General features: G+C 46.8%; 1 protein-coding gene across 1 annotated transcript; it reads right to left on the reverse strand.

Annotated features, from left to right (window-relative positions):
- Positions 1-10,191: 10,191 nt before the first annotated feature.
- On the reverse strand, positions 10,192-15,586 carry TMEM271 (transmembrane protein 271). Its single transcript, XM_050329475.1, has one exon. It carries the CDS (start codon positions 15,584-15,586, stop codon positions 14,495-14,497), a length of 1,092 nt encoding a protein of 363 aa, XP_050185432.1. The 3' UTR covers positions 10,192-14,494.
- Positions 15,587-18,650: the final 3,064 nt, after the last annotated feature.

Below are 18,650 nucleotides of genomic sequence, written 5' to 3' on the forward strand. Positions count from 1 at the left end.
CATGGTTGGTGATTACCCAGCCCTCTAGTTTGTCGTGGTCTCTCTGCAGGTCCTCTCCGCCTTTGAGGATGTCAACAGATCCTCCCAATAACTCGCTTGGATTTTGGATAACTGTTGGTCTGGATTTGGGCAACCTACCCCACTTGCTGCACTGGGTCTTTGAGCTGGTGAATACACTGCCAGGGACTGAGGCAGGCCTGAGTGCAGTCGGCAGACATCTCCTCCTAAGCTCGGGGCTGCCAACTGCCTGCTGGTCCCTGAGGAGGAAAGGTATCTTCCCACATGTCCTGCTGTCCTTTACTGCAGTGTGATCTTGCTGCAGCGGCTGCCTTTGTTGCTGAGATACACCAGTAGCTAAGGACCTGCTGGGATCTGTGACCTGGTACTTCCTTCCTTCTCTGCCAGGCAAACCAGCCTCACCCTTCTGGAGTGCCACTGGAGCTCAGGGGGTGTTATGGCAATGGTGAGCAACTAGGCAGAAGCTGGGCACAGAGCATACTGCTTCATCCCACTTCTGCTCTGAGGTCTGGGCTCTGTGCTCCAGTCCCAAGGTGGGGGCTTGTGTCACTCTTCTGCAGGGCAAGCTGCTGCAAAAGGAATACTGCAGGAAGTCCTGTCACAGGTCAAGGAAAAGCAGATGAAAAGCAAAGGAAAAACAGAAGCTCAAGTATCAGTCAGCACCTCTGGCCTGGCTTAGAAAAATCCATTGAATGAGGGATCACACCACCTTTCATTCTGATTTACCTCCAGGCTGATCCTGGGGACTCCAAGAAAGTTCACTTCCCCTGGAAGAGAGCCAGGAAATTATTTTTCACTGGAATGACAGGCCTTGAGGGTAAGCAGTATGCCTTCCATTGAAAGGCTGAAGATATGCTTATCTGCCTTCAAGAAAGGGCTGTGAGTGGCCTCAGGAACAATGGGAGAGTATCAAGGAGGTTTTGGAGCTGGCTGATACAATTATTTTAATATCACTGAGATTTTAGTATACCTGAGATGTGTTAGGGCAATGATAGCCTTGGGCAGACATTTTTTTTATTATTGCTTAAGCTGACATGATGAATCACCACTGGTACCTGGTCTCAGCTAGATCTGATACAGTGGCTGTCTGTACCTGCTGTTCTGGCCGGGCAGTTTTTCCATTGTGCAGGTTCTGCTGATAGGATCCGTGGCATGATTTGAACATGAGATACTGGGGGGTACAGAAAAACAATGAGATTTCCAGGAAGCTGAAAGCTACATGAACAAGACTTCAGTAATGCTGCATGTTGGAATCTCGGCTCATTTGGAAACCCAAGAGATGAAAACTATCTTCAGATTTTGCTGGCAGAGAAACCGCAGCTGTACTTGGAGCACTTTCCCCTTCCTAGCTTTACTTCATAATTCCAGCCAATGTGACATTTCTTCTCCTGCTTCAGACCTGCTGTTCCCCAGTCTGGGTCCTCACAGGCAAAGCATGGGTCCTGGTGGTTCACGAGAAGACTTCTTTGCCTTCATCTCAAACACTATCTTGCTACATGCATTTTGAGGTGCAGGTCAGCAGATACCTCAGGCAAGCAAGGAGAGTGACTAAGAGGCAAGGATGTGCCATGGGTTCACCCTGGAAACGCTGCTGTATTATGTAAGGAGGACCTGGGCTTGATGTAAACATCAGGTCACAGCCTTGAACACATCCCTGACTTCCCCAGCAGGTTCAGGCTAAGCTGCTGACGAGCACAACAACTTCAGTGTTGCTTCAGTGTCTGCACAGCAGGCAAGGCTTAATGTGCATGGTTTTATTGCCCTCTTGCTTGCTCCAACCCTGGGCACCACCTTGTTTTTGGGGACAAATCAGGAGTAAAGCAAATGAAGGCAAAATGAGAGGAGGCAAAAGGAACTGATGATAGCAGTTACTGTTCAGTTCAGACAGACTACAGCATTTTATTATACTTTGCACGGTATCCAGGGGAACCTCAGGAGCTCCCTAGCAACAATATAGCAGGAAAAGCAAGAGTCTTAATTCCTGAAGCAAATGTGTTTGTACAGGGCTATTGGCCCATGAGCACTATCTGTCCTGGTTGTAATGAAATAGAGAGCTTGTACCTCGTTCCACAGGTAGTAAAAATGGGAAAGGCTGCAAAAATTTCTGGAACTGAGGAAGAGGAGCAGACATGGTCTAAGGAACCACGTGGTTGATCCATGAGCAAGGAAATTCTTCTCCAGCCATTAACTGAGATGCAGGGCAAGTCTGTGTATCTTACAGAATAAAGCTGTTGTGACCTCTGCATTCTCCCCACTCTCCTAAAAATCCACCTTCTCAGGTTCCTTCCCCCCTTTTCTATCTCCATTTAATCATCTCTTCACCCAAATCTAATGTTTCCTTGTTTCTGAAGATGACATATGGGATCCTGCCATTGTTTCTCTTACTGCTCTGCTACAAGTGGATCACAAGAAAACAGGAAACTATACCCTCCATGTTCCCTCAGGATTAGATTTATAAAGGATCCCAAATTTCCTTGGCAGCAAAGCTTTCAAAGACATAATGCAACCCTCTAAAACAAGGAGGTACTAAGGTCCTTTAGGAACTGAGAGACCACTGACACTAAAGACAAATGGCTCCATGTGTAAATGTCACCTTACAAGATAGACTTTAGATTTTTAATTTTGAAATTGGGCTTAGGCACGCCTTCCCTTTATTATATAGGGCATCAGTGCATCTTTAATTTCCTCTGCATTTGGGATTTGTTCACCTGATGCTGTTCCCCTGAAAGGCACCAAGACAAGGTGAACTTTGCATGTGTTCAGATGAAGGCAGGATATCTAAGAGTTGGTGTGTCCCTCCAGTTCTTCCAGCACTGTGCTTTGTTTCACTTGGCCAGGCTGACACATGTGTAACCAAAACTGAGCTGCTAACAAAAACCCCCCTCATTCACTCCTCATAAAGTCTCGAAAAAAATGACCATGTTACACTGTTATCTCCACATCTTCTTGGCAGGCACAGATGAATCTTCTTCCAGAGATAGGATCACTGGGAAAGAGTTCATAGCTGATCCCAGGTGTCCATGGCACTGCTAGCTCCTTTCTGTTGCTCCTCAGGGTGTAATTGCCAGGCACTGAGTTCAGGTAGGAGCTGCAGACACCTGGAACAAGGTTTGATTTTCTGGTTGGGAATGTATGAGGCATTTTGCCTAAAACATAGTATTTTTTCCCAAAACGTCCTGACGGTCGGAAAGGGATGGAGCAATCCCTTCCCCATGGGTTACATTGCTTTCCCCTGTCTTGACATGAAAAGTTTTCCTCACTAGAGGAAGCAGGGACATAGCTGGGTAATTCTGCTGTTCTCTAGAGCACTCTAAAGGTGAATAACATTTGCTTTACCACTGATGCACCTTGCACTGCAGACACCTTGTCATGGTTTCTCTCTCCCCTATTCAGCTCTGCTATGGATACCTGTGTGTTATGTCAGCAGGGTATAATTTTGCCAGCTTCATTGGCATTCAGCATCTACTCTACTTGATCATTTGGAGATGACTCTGTGTCCCCACACCCAGTTTGGTGCTATTGCAGCATTTCCAGCCATGATGAGCTGAGCAGAACTTGGGCTGATGATTCATTACTGGAAGAGTGTTGAGCATACAAATGAGAGGGTACAATCAGCAGTGAGACTTGCTTTGAGTATTTCTGCTCTGCTTTCCATCACCAGTAGGAATATTTCTAAGACCAGCCTGCAATCTTCTGCAGCCCTGATGGCGGGCTCTCTAATGATGTAGCACTGTAGAAACTCCTCTGACAGGCACAGGCAGTGAAAGGAGTCTTCTACTTGCTGAATGTGAATTGCTGCTGGCATGCATCTACGCTAAGCTCCTCCTCTCCTGGTGGCCTCTATTAGTGCATTTTATTAGCCAGGCAAGTGAGCAGTTCAAACAAAGACTGAAACACAAATAATGGACATATGCATCTCACTGCCCTCCTCATATAAATCAGCGTGCAGTGATGAACCATTATTATTTGTGTGTATCCAGCTACTTGTAGATGGCCACAATCCAGATTAGATGCTCTCTGTGCCAGTACATCTGATTGTCGATAAGAAGCAGCTGGACTCAGCTGAAGCAAAAGCTTTTTCTGCATATGACAGAAGAGTGTTGCTAAAGCTGGATGAGTCCAGGACTGTGGAGGATATATTCCAACAAAAATGTTGAGGTTTTATTTCGCTAAACATCTTCCAGTTCTTTTCTGAAGAAATGTAATCAGAATTTCCCATAATGCATTTGGCAAAGCTGACAGTCCGCACTTTATATGATCTTCTCTCCTTCTGGAGATAACACGTAGTTTTTGGTGTAATCCTATTGACTGTGGGGGTTTTATTTCCATTTGTCCACAGCAGAGAGGTCAGAATCAGGACCTGGCACTTATCCATTGGCGGCACAAAGTGTTGGCTGAAAGGCAGGAGGGGGTGAAAGGGAATAAACATCAGTGAAGAACACAAAAGGATTAAGGTACCAGCCCTGTTGCAGAAAAATCTCCTGTCAATGCTGAAATGGCCAGCAGAAATTGGTACTTCACTGAAACCAGCAAGTGGTAGTGTGGTAGCACCTCACCCATTTTCAATGCAGTTTCTCTTGCAAGCATTTGAGTGCTTGAGCTCTTCATCCAGCTCTGGGGTCCCCAGCACAGGAAGGACATTGACCTGTTGGAGCAAGTCCAGAGGATGGATAACAAGTGGATTAGAGGGATAGAGCACTTCTCCTGTAAGTAGAGGCTGAGAGAACTGGAATTTTTCAGCCTGAAAAGAGAATGCCTCGGGGTAATGTAATTGCAGCCTTCCAGTACCTGAAGGGAGCCTACAAGAAAGATGGAGAGAGGTGATTTCCAACAGCATGTAGTGACAGGGCAAGGAAGAATGGCTTCCAACTAAAAGAGAGTAAATTTTTATTAGATATAAGAAAGAAATTCTTTATTGTGAGGGTGATGAAGCTCTGGAACAGGTTACTCAGAGGAGCTACGGATGCTCCACCCCTGGAAGTATTCAAGGTCAGGTTGGAACTAGTTGATGTTTGAGGTCCTTCCAACCCAGACCATTCTGTGATTCTATGATTCTATGATTTATCAATCTCTTCAGGAAAGCAGAAGAACTGGGCTATTATGCTGCCTCCCAGGTGCTGAAATGGCCTGTTGTCTCTCTGCATTAGTTATTTGTGTTGAGGTTGTAGTGGTATTTCCAAGTTGAAGTGGGTAAATGTTTATTCTGATGATGCATTTTGATGCCCATCTCCTCTGAGCAATACAGTTATTCATAGAAGCGAGGAAATTTAGCACTCAATAGCTCAGGAAACTCACTCTTTCCTATTTGGAGCCCTAATTAGAGCAATTAATCACTGCTGCTTCTGCCATCTAAGCTTCCAGGCTAGAATATATTGTCCTCTCTTGTCAGAGCAGAAATGTAAAAATGGTTTCCCTTTACCTGACACTTTGCCAGTACAGCCTTTATCAGTGTCTGCCTCCTACCAGCTTCTATCTTGCCTGAGAGCTGGAGCTGAAAATGTAAAGAACAAAATGACGTGACTGTTCCAAAAGAAAGAAGTGTGAAATTTTAAGAGATCAGATTCTACTCTCTTTGTGTGGGTTTAAGTTGGATTTCTCCTCTTGAACTACCTTACTTGGGAATTTCTTTGGGGTTTCCATACTACTGTAACAGGGTGAATATTTTTTTTTTTTTTTGCCAGAAACACCCTGACAATTCCATTCTACAGAGGGGTGTTCTTTCCAATTGATGCAGTTAAAACTTCTCCCCACAAAATCCCTACCTACCAAAATTTTCCAGATATATGCCCAGGAGGGCAGAATGAGGATTAGGTTGCCTCTGTGTTATGACTCCACATCTGCCCCTTGGCTGGTCCATCCAGTGTTTAACTGGTTAAATGTGTGAGAGTCATTCCACTCTCCCTACTTCCCCATGTGCATTATATGATAAGCTGTAGGGCCTGGGGACAACAGCACAGCGCCACAGCCCTCTCTATCTCAAATTAGACAACTCTGTACGTCAGGGACATCAGTGCTTTAGTCTTTCTTCTGTGTGGCCTTGCGACAGCAATACCTCCTTCAGGGAGGAAAGGTATTTCTTGTGGCACCTGACCTTCTGGTGTGCTGTGCCCCATGGCATACTGAGGCTCTGCTAGTGAGGATCTCACTGGTCTCCAGTTTAAGGTGAGCAGCTGAAGACCTTAACCAACCCCAGCTTGCCTCTTTTCCTCTTGAGACCTGTGGAAAAGTATGTGTTGGTATTTTCCTGCCCACAGAACTGCAAGGTTTCGCAGGGGCCCACCCTGGAGTGTCACTGGGGAAGGGTCAGATGTGGCTCCACGATGCTGGAAATGCCCGCACTTGTGCTGAGATTCAGTGGCTGAGTGGGGGCACTCTTATGCTCCACTGCAGGGCCAAACACAATGGGTGAGCTTGTCTCAGCAGCGGCAGTAGGAAAGATGAAGATTGGCCATGTGTCCACACCCAGCACACGCATTTTTGCCACACATACACAAGACTGAAAGCTCCCAATATGCAGCTATGAACACAGCAGGTACCAGACTGCAAGTCTAGTAGAGTCATGTGTACAAGTTTTTGAATAGTCATCTGGAGATTTGAAGCATTTACAGCTGCATGTATAAGGCAAGCTGAAATTCATGCTATTGTTAGCTTTTGCTAACATTATGAATGGTCTGACAGCAGAATTGTGAAATATCCATTCTCTTTTGGTGTAAATACATTCTGCTGCTTCCTTATCACTCAGCTTCAAAACCTCTTACAATGAAACAGTTCTCTGGATCTGAGATGTTAACACTAATGTTTGTCTTTTTGCTGCCCTTGATGAAAAATTAATGAACTATGAATGAGTGAACAGTTCTGCCCTGTTTATGCTTTTTTTCTTTTCATGCTTGGATGCCAAGATGTATTTACTGAAACAGGGTCAGGGTTGCTTTTTGACTTTTGAGACAAATCATTCCAGGAAAACCTCCAACGGGGATCCTCATTCTTGGACCTCTGGATCTTGCAGACCTCAAACAGGTAAGAATTGCCACAGCCCTTCAGCAAAGGGAAGCCCAGAGCACCTCACGGCTCTTGTAACGTGGCAAACATTGTTTGTTGCTCACTTCTAATGACTGACCCACCAGCCGAATGAGTAATTCAGTACACCGTTAACAGGCTATCCCCCTAAGCACAGAGGAAACACAGAGTGTGCACTTTGCCATCCTAAGCCTCTGTGCATGTTGTTCCTTTGGAGGAGTTGCTAGAGGGAGCAGAATATAAATATTGAACCTAAGACAGAACTGTTGTGAAAGTCTGCAATTGGATCCTTTTTGGTTTGTTCGGAGGGGGACAGAGACAGTTCTCCCCCGCCACTCCACTTGACTTGAACATCTTGCTTTAGGGAAAAATAACCCCGGAGCAGTTTCAAAAATGCAGCCTAGGTCTGCCACACCCAGTGCCACTGTGTAACAAGTCTGGAGCCTTGGAGTTGTGACAGCAATCTGTCTTCTTTGTTCTTGTAACACAGGACAGCGTTTCACCTGGGCTGCCTTACCTTCTCTCAACACACGCACAGAGCAGTGCCACAGTGCGCTCATTTCCAGGGCTTCAGAAGTTCCTTGCATGTATCCAGCAGGTTCTGACTTAATGGTGTCACAAGAGACAGCTGCTTGTTCCCACTGAGAAGACAACACAGGTACACTGAGCAGGGGAACACAAAGCTCAACGGTCCAGGTAAACCTGGGTGATGATGGTGCCTATCAACATTTTTCTGGTAGCTCTCCAAGGATTTTACTGAAGAGGAAGTCTCTCTGTGCTAGCCAAATACATTTCTGTGCAGCTATCTGCTCCAAATTTGTTGAGAGAAGCACCCTTATGTTCCATTCAGCATAACAAACCATATTTCTTAGCAGTAGTTTCACACAGAGCTGTATCAGAACCTCTTTCCTTTCGATTTAGAGCAAAAAATGGAACAGAAAGCTGTGTACGACTTTTTTCAATCTCCCAGTCTTTTTTTGGTGGTAGTAATTTTTTCAATTGCTAGTAATTTTGAGTGCTCAGGGCAGGAGGTTCTGCTCCTGGAATTAACACAGCCTTTGATTATACATCAACAGATTTTGGACAGATTAGGTAGTTTTCAACACTTGTATTTCCATTTCCTCTGTTTTCCCAGGAGCCTAATTTAGATGATCTGCATACACCAGTAGCTTCTGTGTCATTCAGGAAACGGTAAATATTCTAAAATGCAAGGAAATAGAATTTTTCAGTGGCTCCTTTCCAGTGAAAGCATGAGCTCCTTTTGGTAGGACTTTCCCATGTTTCTAGGAGCCATCTGACCTAGAGCTACCACTACCAGCCTCTACTCAGATCCATGACTGACAATCCCTTGCGAAGGCATTCATTTTAATCTTTCATTTGTGAGGAAATGCCAAAATTTGGATGTTGGCACATAAGGCCTTACCCGCACCATGTGTCAAACTCTTTATATGACCTCCACAGGAACTGGTGGCACTCAGTAATTTGTAGGAAGGCTCTACTTAATCTCCCTAAATTTAATAATTTAAATGCCTGGAGATTTCACTGAGTATTTCTGTGAGATAAGCTTTCATTTAAAATGTAGAACCTGCGAGAAAAAGCAAATTGTGAAAGAACCTTCTCTAAACCCAAGTATTAGGTTTCCAAAAATATAAACCCTGGAAAATAATCCTTTTAGATATTATAGGTATTCTTCCATTCTCAAAACTTAATATAAAACCAATGAAAGCTTTGGAAAGTTTAGTCCTCTGAACCCATTAAGAGGATCACGATAAGCTTTCTCTCCTCCCACACTTCACTTTATCCTCTGCTAACAATGGCCACAGAGGAGACCAACTAGTGAAGATGCTTGAGGTACTTAGTAGGTGTTTAAATTCTACCTGTTGTAGTGAAACAAATGATTCATTTGCAAAGATCATGAAATGAACTTCTCCATTAAACAGACCCATGCCAGGAGAAGCATTCTGTAAGTGAATCCCTGGGAAATTCTCCTACCTTGTATTACTATGGGAATACCTCTACTGGATAGTTTCACTCAGGACACTGACTCCTCTGAGATCTGGTGATGAGTCAGTACGTCTTTTTCACTAGAAGTGTTTCCTCCCATAAAGCTTAAGGAGGTCTTCTAGACATCTAAAATTCCATGACAGAAGGAGTAGCAATCTGCATTGTCATCTCCTCTCCTACCACAAGGTAAACTCATGGAAGTTTAAGGCAGCTGGGTCTGAAGAAGAAATGAAATAGGATAGAGGGACTTTCTTCTCCTTCAAAGGAAATACACTTCATAGTCTTATGACTTCTTAAAAGACTTGATCTTCAGTTACAGACTATTTTGGATGACATCAGGGTGACACAGCTATAACTTCAGCTGAACTTCACCATGTGCCTGAGCATTGGGCAGAAAGCACACGGCACAGCTGGCCAGCAGAAAGTGAGGCAGTTCTTTGAGTCCTGTCAACTGAACACCAGTTTGGCGATTTCACTCTTTGAAAGCTATGCAGGGAGAGCTTCAGAACTGGTATTTTAAGAATAAGAACACACAAATTCCATGCACCCAACTTAGACTCTCAGATTTCTTCTAGTTGCTTTGTTTGGGCAGTGCCTCCTTGTGGGCAGGAAACACTGTACGCTGAATTGTTGCAACAGGGATTTGAAGTTTTCTTGCCTAGCATTTCATTAGCCTGTGGACTTCCTGGAGACCATCTATTACCTGCTAAACTGTTATTTAGACCACCTGTTGCTGATTGTGGAACATGTACTAAGCACCAGTCACATTAATTACTGAGAGATAATCGGACAGTGATCATGAGGAATTCAAATCTTTCCCTTATGCATGTTAATTGGAAATATGTGCCTGTATTAAGAGATAACTTTAGCATACTTTAAGAGTGCCATCATAAGAAATTAACAGATTTTTACCAGCAGAATTAACCTAAAATATTTTAACATCTTGTAACTGAGAAATACCTGACTTACAACTTCATGGTAAAAGCTGGAATTTTATGTCAGAAGTTCCACTTGCACTAGTTGTAAGCCCTGAAAAACAAGTACTTGTAATGGAAATGGTAATCAAATGCTAGTTTCAGTTTTACTACTAGACATCCATCTAAGAAAATAAAGAATATGAAATGAAGAGCATTAGGCTTTTCTTACAGGATATGCTGTGCTTTAAAACTTATTTTATTGATCCTAAAGTTACAAGATCAATTACTGACATTTTCTTGAGGATCAATCTTGGATTAAATGGCAAAATGAAGAAAAGGTTTTCATAGGTACTATATCCAAAAGCAGAAACAGATTGCCGTTCTCATGTGAACATTCAGAAACCTTTTCTGATTATTAAACATTATGTCTGAAATATATCTAAGTTGTACCAGCCACCATAGCGCTTTTTGGTGAACCAAAGAAGTCCTACAGTGAAATCAAACTTTTGAGTAAAATCTGTACTACTTGAATACAATTTCCCTCTAACACCATTTTTAGCTGTTTTCAGATTTATGTATATTCTGTCTGTCAATTACAATGCGAAGTATAAGTAACAGATTTAAGCAAGGATGTTGGAGTGTGAAAATAATTCATGTGAATTGCCAATAGGCTGGTGGGAATACATTTTTTCCACATGAAGGAAAATCCTGTCTCATCAAAGACAGCAGACTTGATTTTCCACCGTTTCATCCCTTGACTAGTCCCCCATTACCTGCAGAAGGGACAGGAAAGCTGAGAGCAGTCTGCTACTAAATCAGTGCTCCACTGTGACCAAAACAGCAGTATTGCGTCTATTCTTCCCTGCCTTTGAACAGATGTGAGTAAAGCTGTAAGCGAATTAAAACAGCAAGCCAAGGGGCAAAAAGCAGTCTTGTCAGTGCTTCAGCCAGGCAAAATGGAGACTTGATAGCACATACATGATGTTTCTCTTCTGTTCTCCCTGGTCTTGCTAGTTAAGGCAAAAGCCTTGCAGTTAACATCCTCCAGTGACATGAATCGATCACGTTTGCATCCCCCTTGACAATCATGTGACAGAGAACGGTAAAAAAAGGGACAGTGTGAGTCCTGTCAGGTAATTAACCTAAGCTTCAATGCTTCCCACACCCAGCCTATTTTCAATTTCAGCACAGTATAGTTTATACACTCTAACATTATTGCTCAGAAGATAGAATGATGATTCAGGTTTACTAAAAACAGCTTCACAATACTGCAATCATGCTTGTGAAGCTTCATCTTGTATCCTGTATTTAGAAGTTTCTTCTCACTGAGAAATAAATTCGTGTGGTGTTTTATCAGAAAAGTTAGTCACCAGATACCTGAAACACTGATATACCATCTTTAAGAAAACATGGCTTGTTTGGTCAATTTGCCTGCCAATTTTTTTTTTCCTGCTTTTAAAAAAATGTGTATAATGCCATAGGTGACCTCCCCTTAATACTGCTGTCCATACAAACCACAAATAACTGAGAAATAATATGCCACTGCTGCATCCTGTCATGCCAGAAGATCAAGATTACTTTGAAGATTACTTAGAGTAGGTGTTACATATCATTTGTGCCCAGATACACTGAAGTCAATGAAATGATGCCTACTGGCTTCTGTGGGAGTCCAACTTGGACATTACTCTGGCAATCTGTCCACCACTAAATTAAGCTATTACAGGGGATAAAAGCCCAAATGAAGAAAAGTAGAAATTTGGGAACTAAAACTGAGCAACAAATAAATATTCTAATTCAATGGCATTCTGGAAAGACTTAAATAAAACACAAACACACTTACACAGGCATGTACACACACATACGCACAAAAAAAAAAAAATTATGAATTTAACAATCTTAAAAATCCATAGTCTAAAATTGTTTACATTTAAACAATTGAGCATAATAGGTAGCTTTCTTGACTTTCCATTTATTTCCCTGAGCACTGATCTTTGGAACATCTGGAGTTTCAGAATTGTCTAGTTCATAATTCCTAAAATAGTTATCTTAAGTAAAATGCTGTCTTTTTATGTCAAAAAAAATCAATTCCTTAAGTAAAACTAGGATACAACTTCCATGAACTACAATGTGTATAGCCAATTTTTAAAAAAACGACAACAACTATTACATGTCTGCATCTGTATTTAGGCACCTAGCTGGTCTGCTTTTCACAATCACCCTGCAGTCTAGCAGTTCCCATTTAATTCAGTATCGGGTGCTATGCTGTCTCATAAACTCATCCAGCTGGAGACCTACATAAGGATTTAGCCTCCTTGCTTTAGTTACTCATTTAGCAAAATCTCATCTGTATGGGCAATACATTATGGAATCGGTCTTGTGCCTAAATCAGTATTACAGGAAAATATTACAGGACTTCCCAGTCCCTTTCCCATAATGGGTTAAGGAGGTGCATCTGCAGAGAGGCAGCATAAAACCAGTCTTCAGTACTAAAATGGGAATTAGCTAGGGCATATGTTTCAGACTGGCACTCCACACCAGGAAATCTGCTGGTCAAAAGGAGCTCTATTTTAAATTTCTATTTAGAACTACTTGGCAAATTGGCAACTGCTGCTTTTTACTCTCTTCTCTAGATCAGAGCTTTAATTGTGAGCTTCACAGACATCAGTTTGCAACTTTGAGACTTCTCAGGCATTCTGCATTTTAGATTATACAAAGTGTGCAAGTCAAAACATTTTAGAAAACAAAACAGTGCAGAGATATTTGAATATTTTAAGCTAAAATCTTCTCTCTCCAGTTCTAAGGCTGCAAATTACGTCAGCCTCTCTGCAGCTAGAAAGTTCAAAATAATTTTCCATCAACCACAGAAATAGACTGTAACTTTGCATACCCTTAACTCACTCTCCTTTCTCTTTTCCCCCTCTCTCTATGGGTAGCTGATACACTGGCATTATGCAGCAGGCTCCAAACACAGGATTAACAAAAAGGTTATTTTGTAATACTTCTTTTCAGTATGATGTAACTGGAGGAGGGGGTACTGAACCAAATGCAACCAAGGGAGATGCTTTTTGGTTCTTTGTGCGACATGAAATCAAGCCTTTGCCTGTTCTCAAGTGATGTAATAAAATATGCCATACCTGCTTTTCTTCAATTAGTACTTTTTTAATACTATCTGGTAGTGGCATTCCACAGCAAAATCCAAAAGGAGGATTTAGCACTTTTTTTCTCTTTGCAGAAAACCTTTTTAATACTTCTAAGTTCATGAAGAGTTAACAGAATACAATCCCAATACATCTCCCCTCCCCCTCTTCAGAAATCATAGTGGCCTTTCTTTAAATAAACAAAACAAAACAAACAAAAAGCCCCTTACTTTAAAATAAGAGTATAAATACTGTTTTGAGAACACATTTGGAAGATGTCTTCCAAGATGGTTTTTTTTTCCTCTTCTTTAAAACTGTGACTACTGCACCAGTTAAGGCTGTTTACAATATATATATTTTTCAAATAAAACTTGTACTATTCAAGCTTACCAGATTGATGAATTGTAACAGATAAAATGGAACTCTTTACAAGGTAAACCATGTAGTTGTACAAAATAGAATTATACCCTTCACCTGTGCAAAACAAAAAGAAATCCTGCCTTGCATTAAAAACACAGAACCTGTTTACAAAAAGGAATGTGTATGACATTTGGACTTCCTTTTTAACTGCCATATCCTAGCAACATCTCAGTTATTTTAGTAAAGGAACTAATCATCAATTTTAAACTGCAGTGAATTTACCAAACATTTTCACTATAGACTTCTGAAAGCTTTTACAGTAAGAAGTTATCAACAAAAGCAGGCACGTTAGTGTACAAAAACGTTGATTTTTTTCCTGTTTCTTTTTCAAAGTGCAGGTTTTTCTCAATGTGCATCTTACAAGACCAACGAATGTTTTAACTCACTAAATCTTAAAACAGAACTCAATTCTCCCAAGGAGTAGTGTAAACGTTAAAGATCCCCAATACACCTCTAGTAAACGTGACACAAATGTCTCTGCGTTGTTTAGAAATTTAGCTCTTTTGAGAGGTAAAGAAGCTTCATGACACCTTTTCCTTACACTGGCTGGTTATCATAAATGGGTAACTCTGGACTTCTAAAGCTGGAGACTGATGAATCACTTGAAGGGAACTAAACTTGGCTACAGAGGAGAGGCGACGGGAGGAACCAACCCTTAGGCGTTTCTTGCGCAGCCTTCGGAAAGTTCAGCCGCCGGCGGACGAAGAAGGGTCGGTGTGGGCGAAGGAAGAGGGGGGAGGACGGGGAAAGCAGGGAAAGAGGGAGGAGAAGCTTCCGCAGAGCCAGAGGCACGGCGGCACCCCGCCCGTGGCAAGCTGCGGCCGCGGCAGCGGGACCATCCCGTCGGTGATGCGAGAATCGTCCCCGAGCCCCGCGGCTGCGAGGTGCCGGCGGGCCCGCTCCCGGTGCAGGTCCCACTCCCGGCTGTCACGGCGATCCAGGGGCCGGGCGGGGAGGCGGACGTCCCGCCGGCGGTCCGCGCTAGGTGCCGTGAGCGCAGGGTTCCCCGGGGTAGATCTCCTCGTAGGCGGGGGGCTGCTCGCTGGGCACCGGGTAGCAGTAGGGGTAGGAGGCGTTGAGGTCGGGGTCCATGGGCGAGTAGCCGGGCAGCTCGACGGAGGGATGCCCGCCGCAGTGCACCTCCACGCCGGCCTCGTCGAAGACGTGGAAGACGCCCACGTTGATGTAGGAGACGGCCTGGAAGGGGCAATCCCCGGGGCTGAGCTCGGGCTCGCCGCCGGAAAAGAGGGAGCCCTGGCTGTGGCGCGGCGCCCGCCGCCCGCCGCCACCGCCTCGTCGCCGCCTTCGACGCCCGCCCGACGCCGCCGCCGCCGGGGCCGCTCTCCGCCGCCGCCGCCTCCGTCCGCGCTGCTGCGCGGCCTTGTAGTTCTTGACGAGGAGCAGGTTGAGCAGGCCCAGGAGGCACTCCAGCGCGTTGAAGACGGTGGAGAGCACCAAGCCTTGCTGGTAGTCCCGCAGCTTTTGGCAGCGAAGCGCCGCGGCGGAGCCGTCGGGGGCCGCGGGGCCGCTCCGCGGGCGGGCCGCGCCGCCGGGCTGCAGCAGGCAATAGTGCGAGTACTTCCTCTCCACCAGCGACACGGTGTCGCCGTCGATGACGGCGCCGGCGAAGGCGCTCAGCACGCCCAGCATGAACACCAGCACCCCCAGAAGCAGGAAGTTCTGCCGCCCCCCGGGCGACGCCTTCTCCACCGGCCCCGACGGCGCGGCCGCCGCCTCCGCCCCGCAGGGACTGCCGCTCGCCGGGTCCGGGTCCCCGGCCGGAGCCAAGGCCAAGGCTGAAGCCGGGGCCGGTGCTGGGGCCGGAGCCGGCGCCGGGGGCGCCTCGTCGGGCGGGCGACAGCAGAGCAGCGCAGCGGCGAGCAGCGAGAGGCCGGCGGCCAGCAGCAGCCCCGAGTAGAAGGCGCCGGCGGCGGTGCCCAGGCGGAAGGGCTCGCCCTTGAGCTCGGAGCCCAGCGAGAAGCACTTGAGGCCCACGGCGGCGGCGCTGAGGGCGCAGGCGAGCAGGAGGCAGCTGGAGAGCGCGGCGCAGGCTCCCCGCACGCTCCACTTCATCCTCCGCGCCGCCGCCGCCGCCGCCGCCCCGCCGCCCGCCTCATCCTCCTCCCGCGGCCCCCGGCCCCGCGGCGGCGGCGGCGCGGCGCGGCGCGGCCATGCGAGCGCGGCGCTCCCCGACGGGGCGGCTGCGCTGCGCTCCGCTCCGCACGGCAGGCAGCTGCCGGCCGCAGTGAGCCGGGCGCGGCGAGCGCGCAACGCTCCCCACCGCCTCCCGGCCGCCGCCGCCTCCTCGTCCCCGCCCGCCCTCTCTTATCGCGGCGGCTGCGGGGAGGCGATTAATTATGGATGGGAGCCGCGGCGGGCGGGGGGGACGGAGGGGGCGGCCCGCCGGCCCGCTGCGGGTGGCGGGGGCAGAGCGCGACCCCCGGCGAGGCTCGGGGGCGGCGGGGCTGGTCAGCCCGCCCTTCCACCCGCGAAGCGCGGGGGGGGCCGCACGCCGCCCTCCGGCCGGCTCCCCACGGGTGGGCACGGCGAGGGACGCACAGCTGGGGCAGGGGGTGGCGGTGGTTTGAACACCCCCCGCGGCTTCCGTTGCCGAGGGCTGCCGCTCGTTCCTGTCTTCTCTCCCCCTCTTTATATTATTTATTTATTTCTTGGCGCTTGCGCTCGCCAGGAGGCCGGCGAGCCGCCGTGCATCGCTGCGACTGCGTTGCGGTGTGTCGGCGGCTCCGATGCGGCGAGCGGACCGAGTGCCCCGCGCCGCGCTGCCCGCGGAGGCGGCAGTGCCCAGCACCCCTCTTTGTTCAGTGCACCGCCGGTGAATCCTGTGGGATTGCGCCCCTCCGGGCCACGCACGTCGCTCCGTGGGCGGCGGGGCTCGGGGGACGACAAGCCAGGGCGGCCGGCTCGGGGCGCCCCGTCCGGGAGCGCCTGCAGCGCCGGGGGTGGAAGCCGGTTCGGGGGTGGCGCCGCAGTTGCCCTGGCAGAGGGTGGCCTGGCGACTCCTCGGGCAGTACCCGGGATGGCCTTCTGAAGGAGAGGTTGGAACCTCAGCCTCGGAGCCGGGGAGCAGAGGGGCCATTCCTGTGCCGGCAGATAGGCGCCGGGCGGGGAGGGGGGTCTTGAGGAAGGCTTTTCCTCGCCAGTCTCTTTCCTTCCAGGAAGCTGTAGCCTCCAGCTTCCCCATTTTCTCTATCTGCCGTGCGCACGCCAGTCTTGCTGGGTATTTTTAGCCGGCGCCACTGATTAGCATTCAGGGGAGCAAGCCAGAGAATGAAAGCAGTTTTCCAAGCCGTTTGCTGTTCCATCAGGGCAAATGCACCTGTTGGTGGCAAGAGGGGGTGTGTGGCATTATCCGGTGTTTAGCTTCCTCCAGAGATGCGACCTTGTCCCCTTTGTCCCTCTAACAGGCCCTGTTGGCACCTCCTTGAGGAGCATCGGCACCCTGCTGCAATCCTGGGCAGATGGGCACAGGTCTCCACTGCAGTAGCTGCTCCTCCCCGAGAGAAGTTTCTGGGCCCTGTGTGGGGCACTAGTCCTCCCAAAGGCACTTGATGGGAGGCTATCCTACCTGGAGCCCAGCTCTTTATGCTTGCACGTTCCAAAAGTATCATGGGCTTGCTCCAAAGAGACGTCATCCTGCCACTTGGGTCCACACAGACAAGGGAATTTTGCTCCCTCCCTCCTGTTCACAAAGGTCCCATGGAACACTGTGTGAAGAAACAAAACAATCCTGACCGACCTTCTTTTGTCCCTCCAAAAAGGGGTGGCCTGGTGTGCTCTGCACAGGCATCATCAGCCCTTGCTCTTCCCAGGCTGTCCCTGACTCCTGAGGATTGGGGTGTGTTAGTCTGCTGATCTGTGGCCACATGAAGATTTTACTGTAGGATCTGAGACTTCGGCTCTGCTTGTGGTGAGTGCCTAGACTGCTGGGGAGGATCTTCACGTTTCTGGAAAAGAACTCCCCCTGTGTCCCTATGACTCCTAAAAAGGGGGTGCATATAGGGCACACAAAAATATTGCAGGTACTTCCTGAAGTCTCTGTTGAACGTCAAAACGTTGCCTCAGAAAGAACATGTAAAGTCTCAATCCAGCTGTCAATCCAGAGGATCCTGCTAGATGCACTCTGTGTGTGTGTTTGTGTAGGCAGAAGAGATGTAGTTAGTGGGAAGTAAACACTTAATGAACTAATTATATGTAGAATCGGCAAAGTGCCTTAGTCCCCGACACACAACATAAACTTACATGTGAGGGAAATGTATGATTAGTATAATTTGGTTGTTACTGTCAAGAGCTTAAAATTTATTGTGAATAATGAGAACATTCATTTAACACTAAATAAATACAAACTTAAGGAGAGCTGTAAGCCTTTATGCACCAAATTATTAGGTAGCATTGGTTAGAGTAGAAAAAGCAATCCTTGCACTGGGGGCAAAATGATCCTTTATTGTATGATGAGTTTCCTTATGTTTCTTTCCTCGGTCCTGTTTTGGCAACTGCCAGAAGTGGGGGCAGCAAGGCTTCTCCAGCAAGGTCCTTCCTGTGTTCCTACAGGTGTCTCAGGTGTTCAGTCTTTCTCATCTTGAATGTCATCTTCTAAAGAAAGGACCTTTTCTTCCCTGTGTTTGTGACATCTTTGAGAGCATCCCACAAAGCCGTGCATTGTGAGAGGCCAGGCTAACACAGAAGTTTAATGATATCATTAGTAATTCTGTTACACCTTTTTATCCCTCCTGTAGAACAACTTGCTACTTTTAAGATTTTCCAGCTCTTACCTGTTTCTCTCCAAAATGCTGCTTTGGCTTCCAAGCACCATGTTCAATACCCTAAGCCAGAAGTTTCACTACCAACATATTTCACAATGTTATTTATTATTCATAAACTTCCCCTGTTTCAGTGTCACTCTGAGTTAGCCCAGTTTTTCATAGGGTTATTTACAGCTTTGCACTGTGACACACTTTCAGTAAGAGGATACTTTATAAACACACACATACACACACAGTATGGTCATTAACATATCCTGCACATTGAAGTTCAACTGTCTTTGGATAAGATGTATGAAAACATCAGAATGATGTTTTTACATTTATAATAATAGACATAAGACTCTATAAGGCATCTA

This window comes from Myiozetetes cayanensis, unplaced genomic scaffold (genome assembly GCF_022539395.1).
Source record: "Myiozetetes cayanensis isolate MyiCay16 unplaced genomic scaffold, myiCay2020 scf4, whole genome shotgun sequence".
Lineage (NCBI taxonomy): Eukaryota > Metazoa > Chordata > Aves > Passeriformes > Tyrannidae > Myiozetetes > Myiozetetes cayanensis.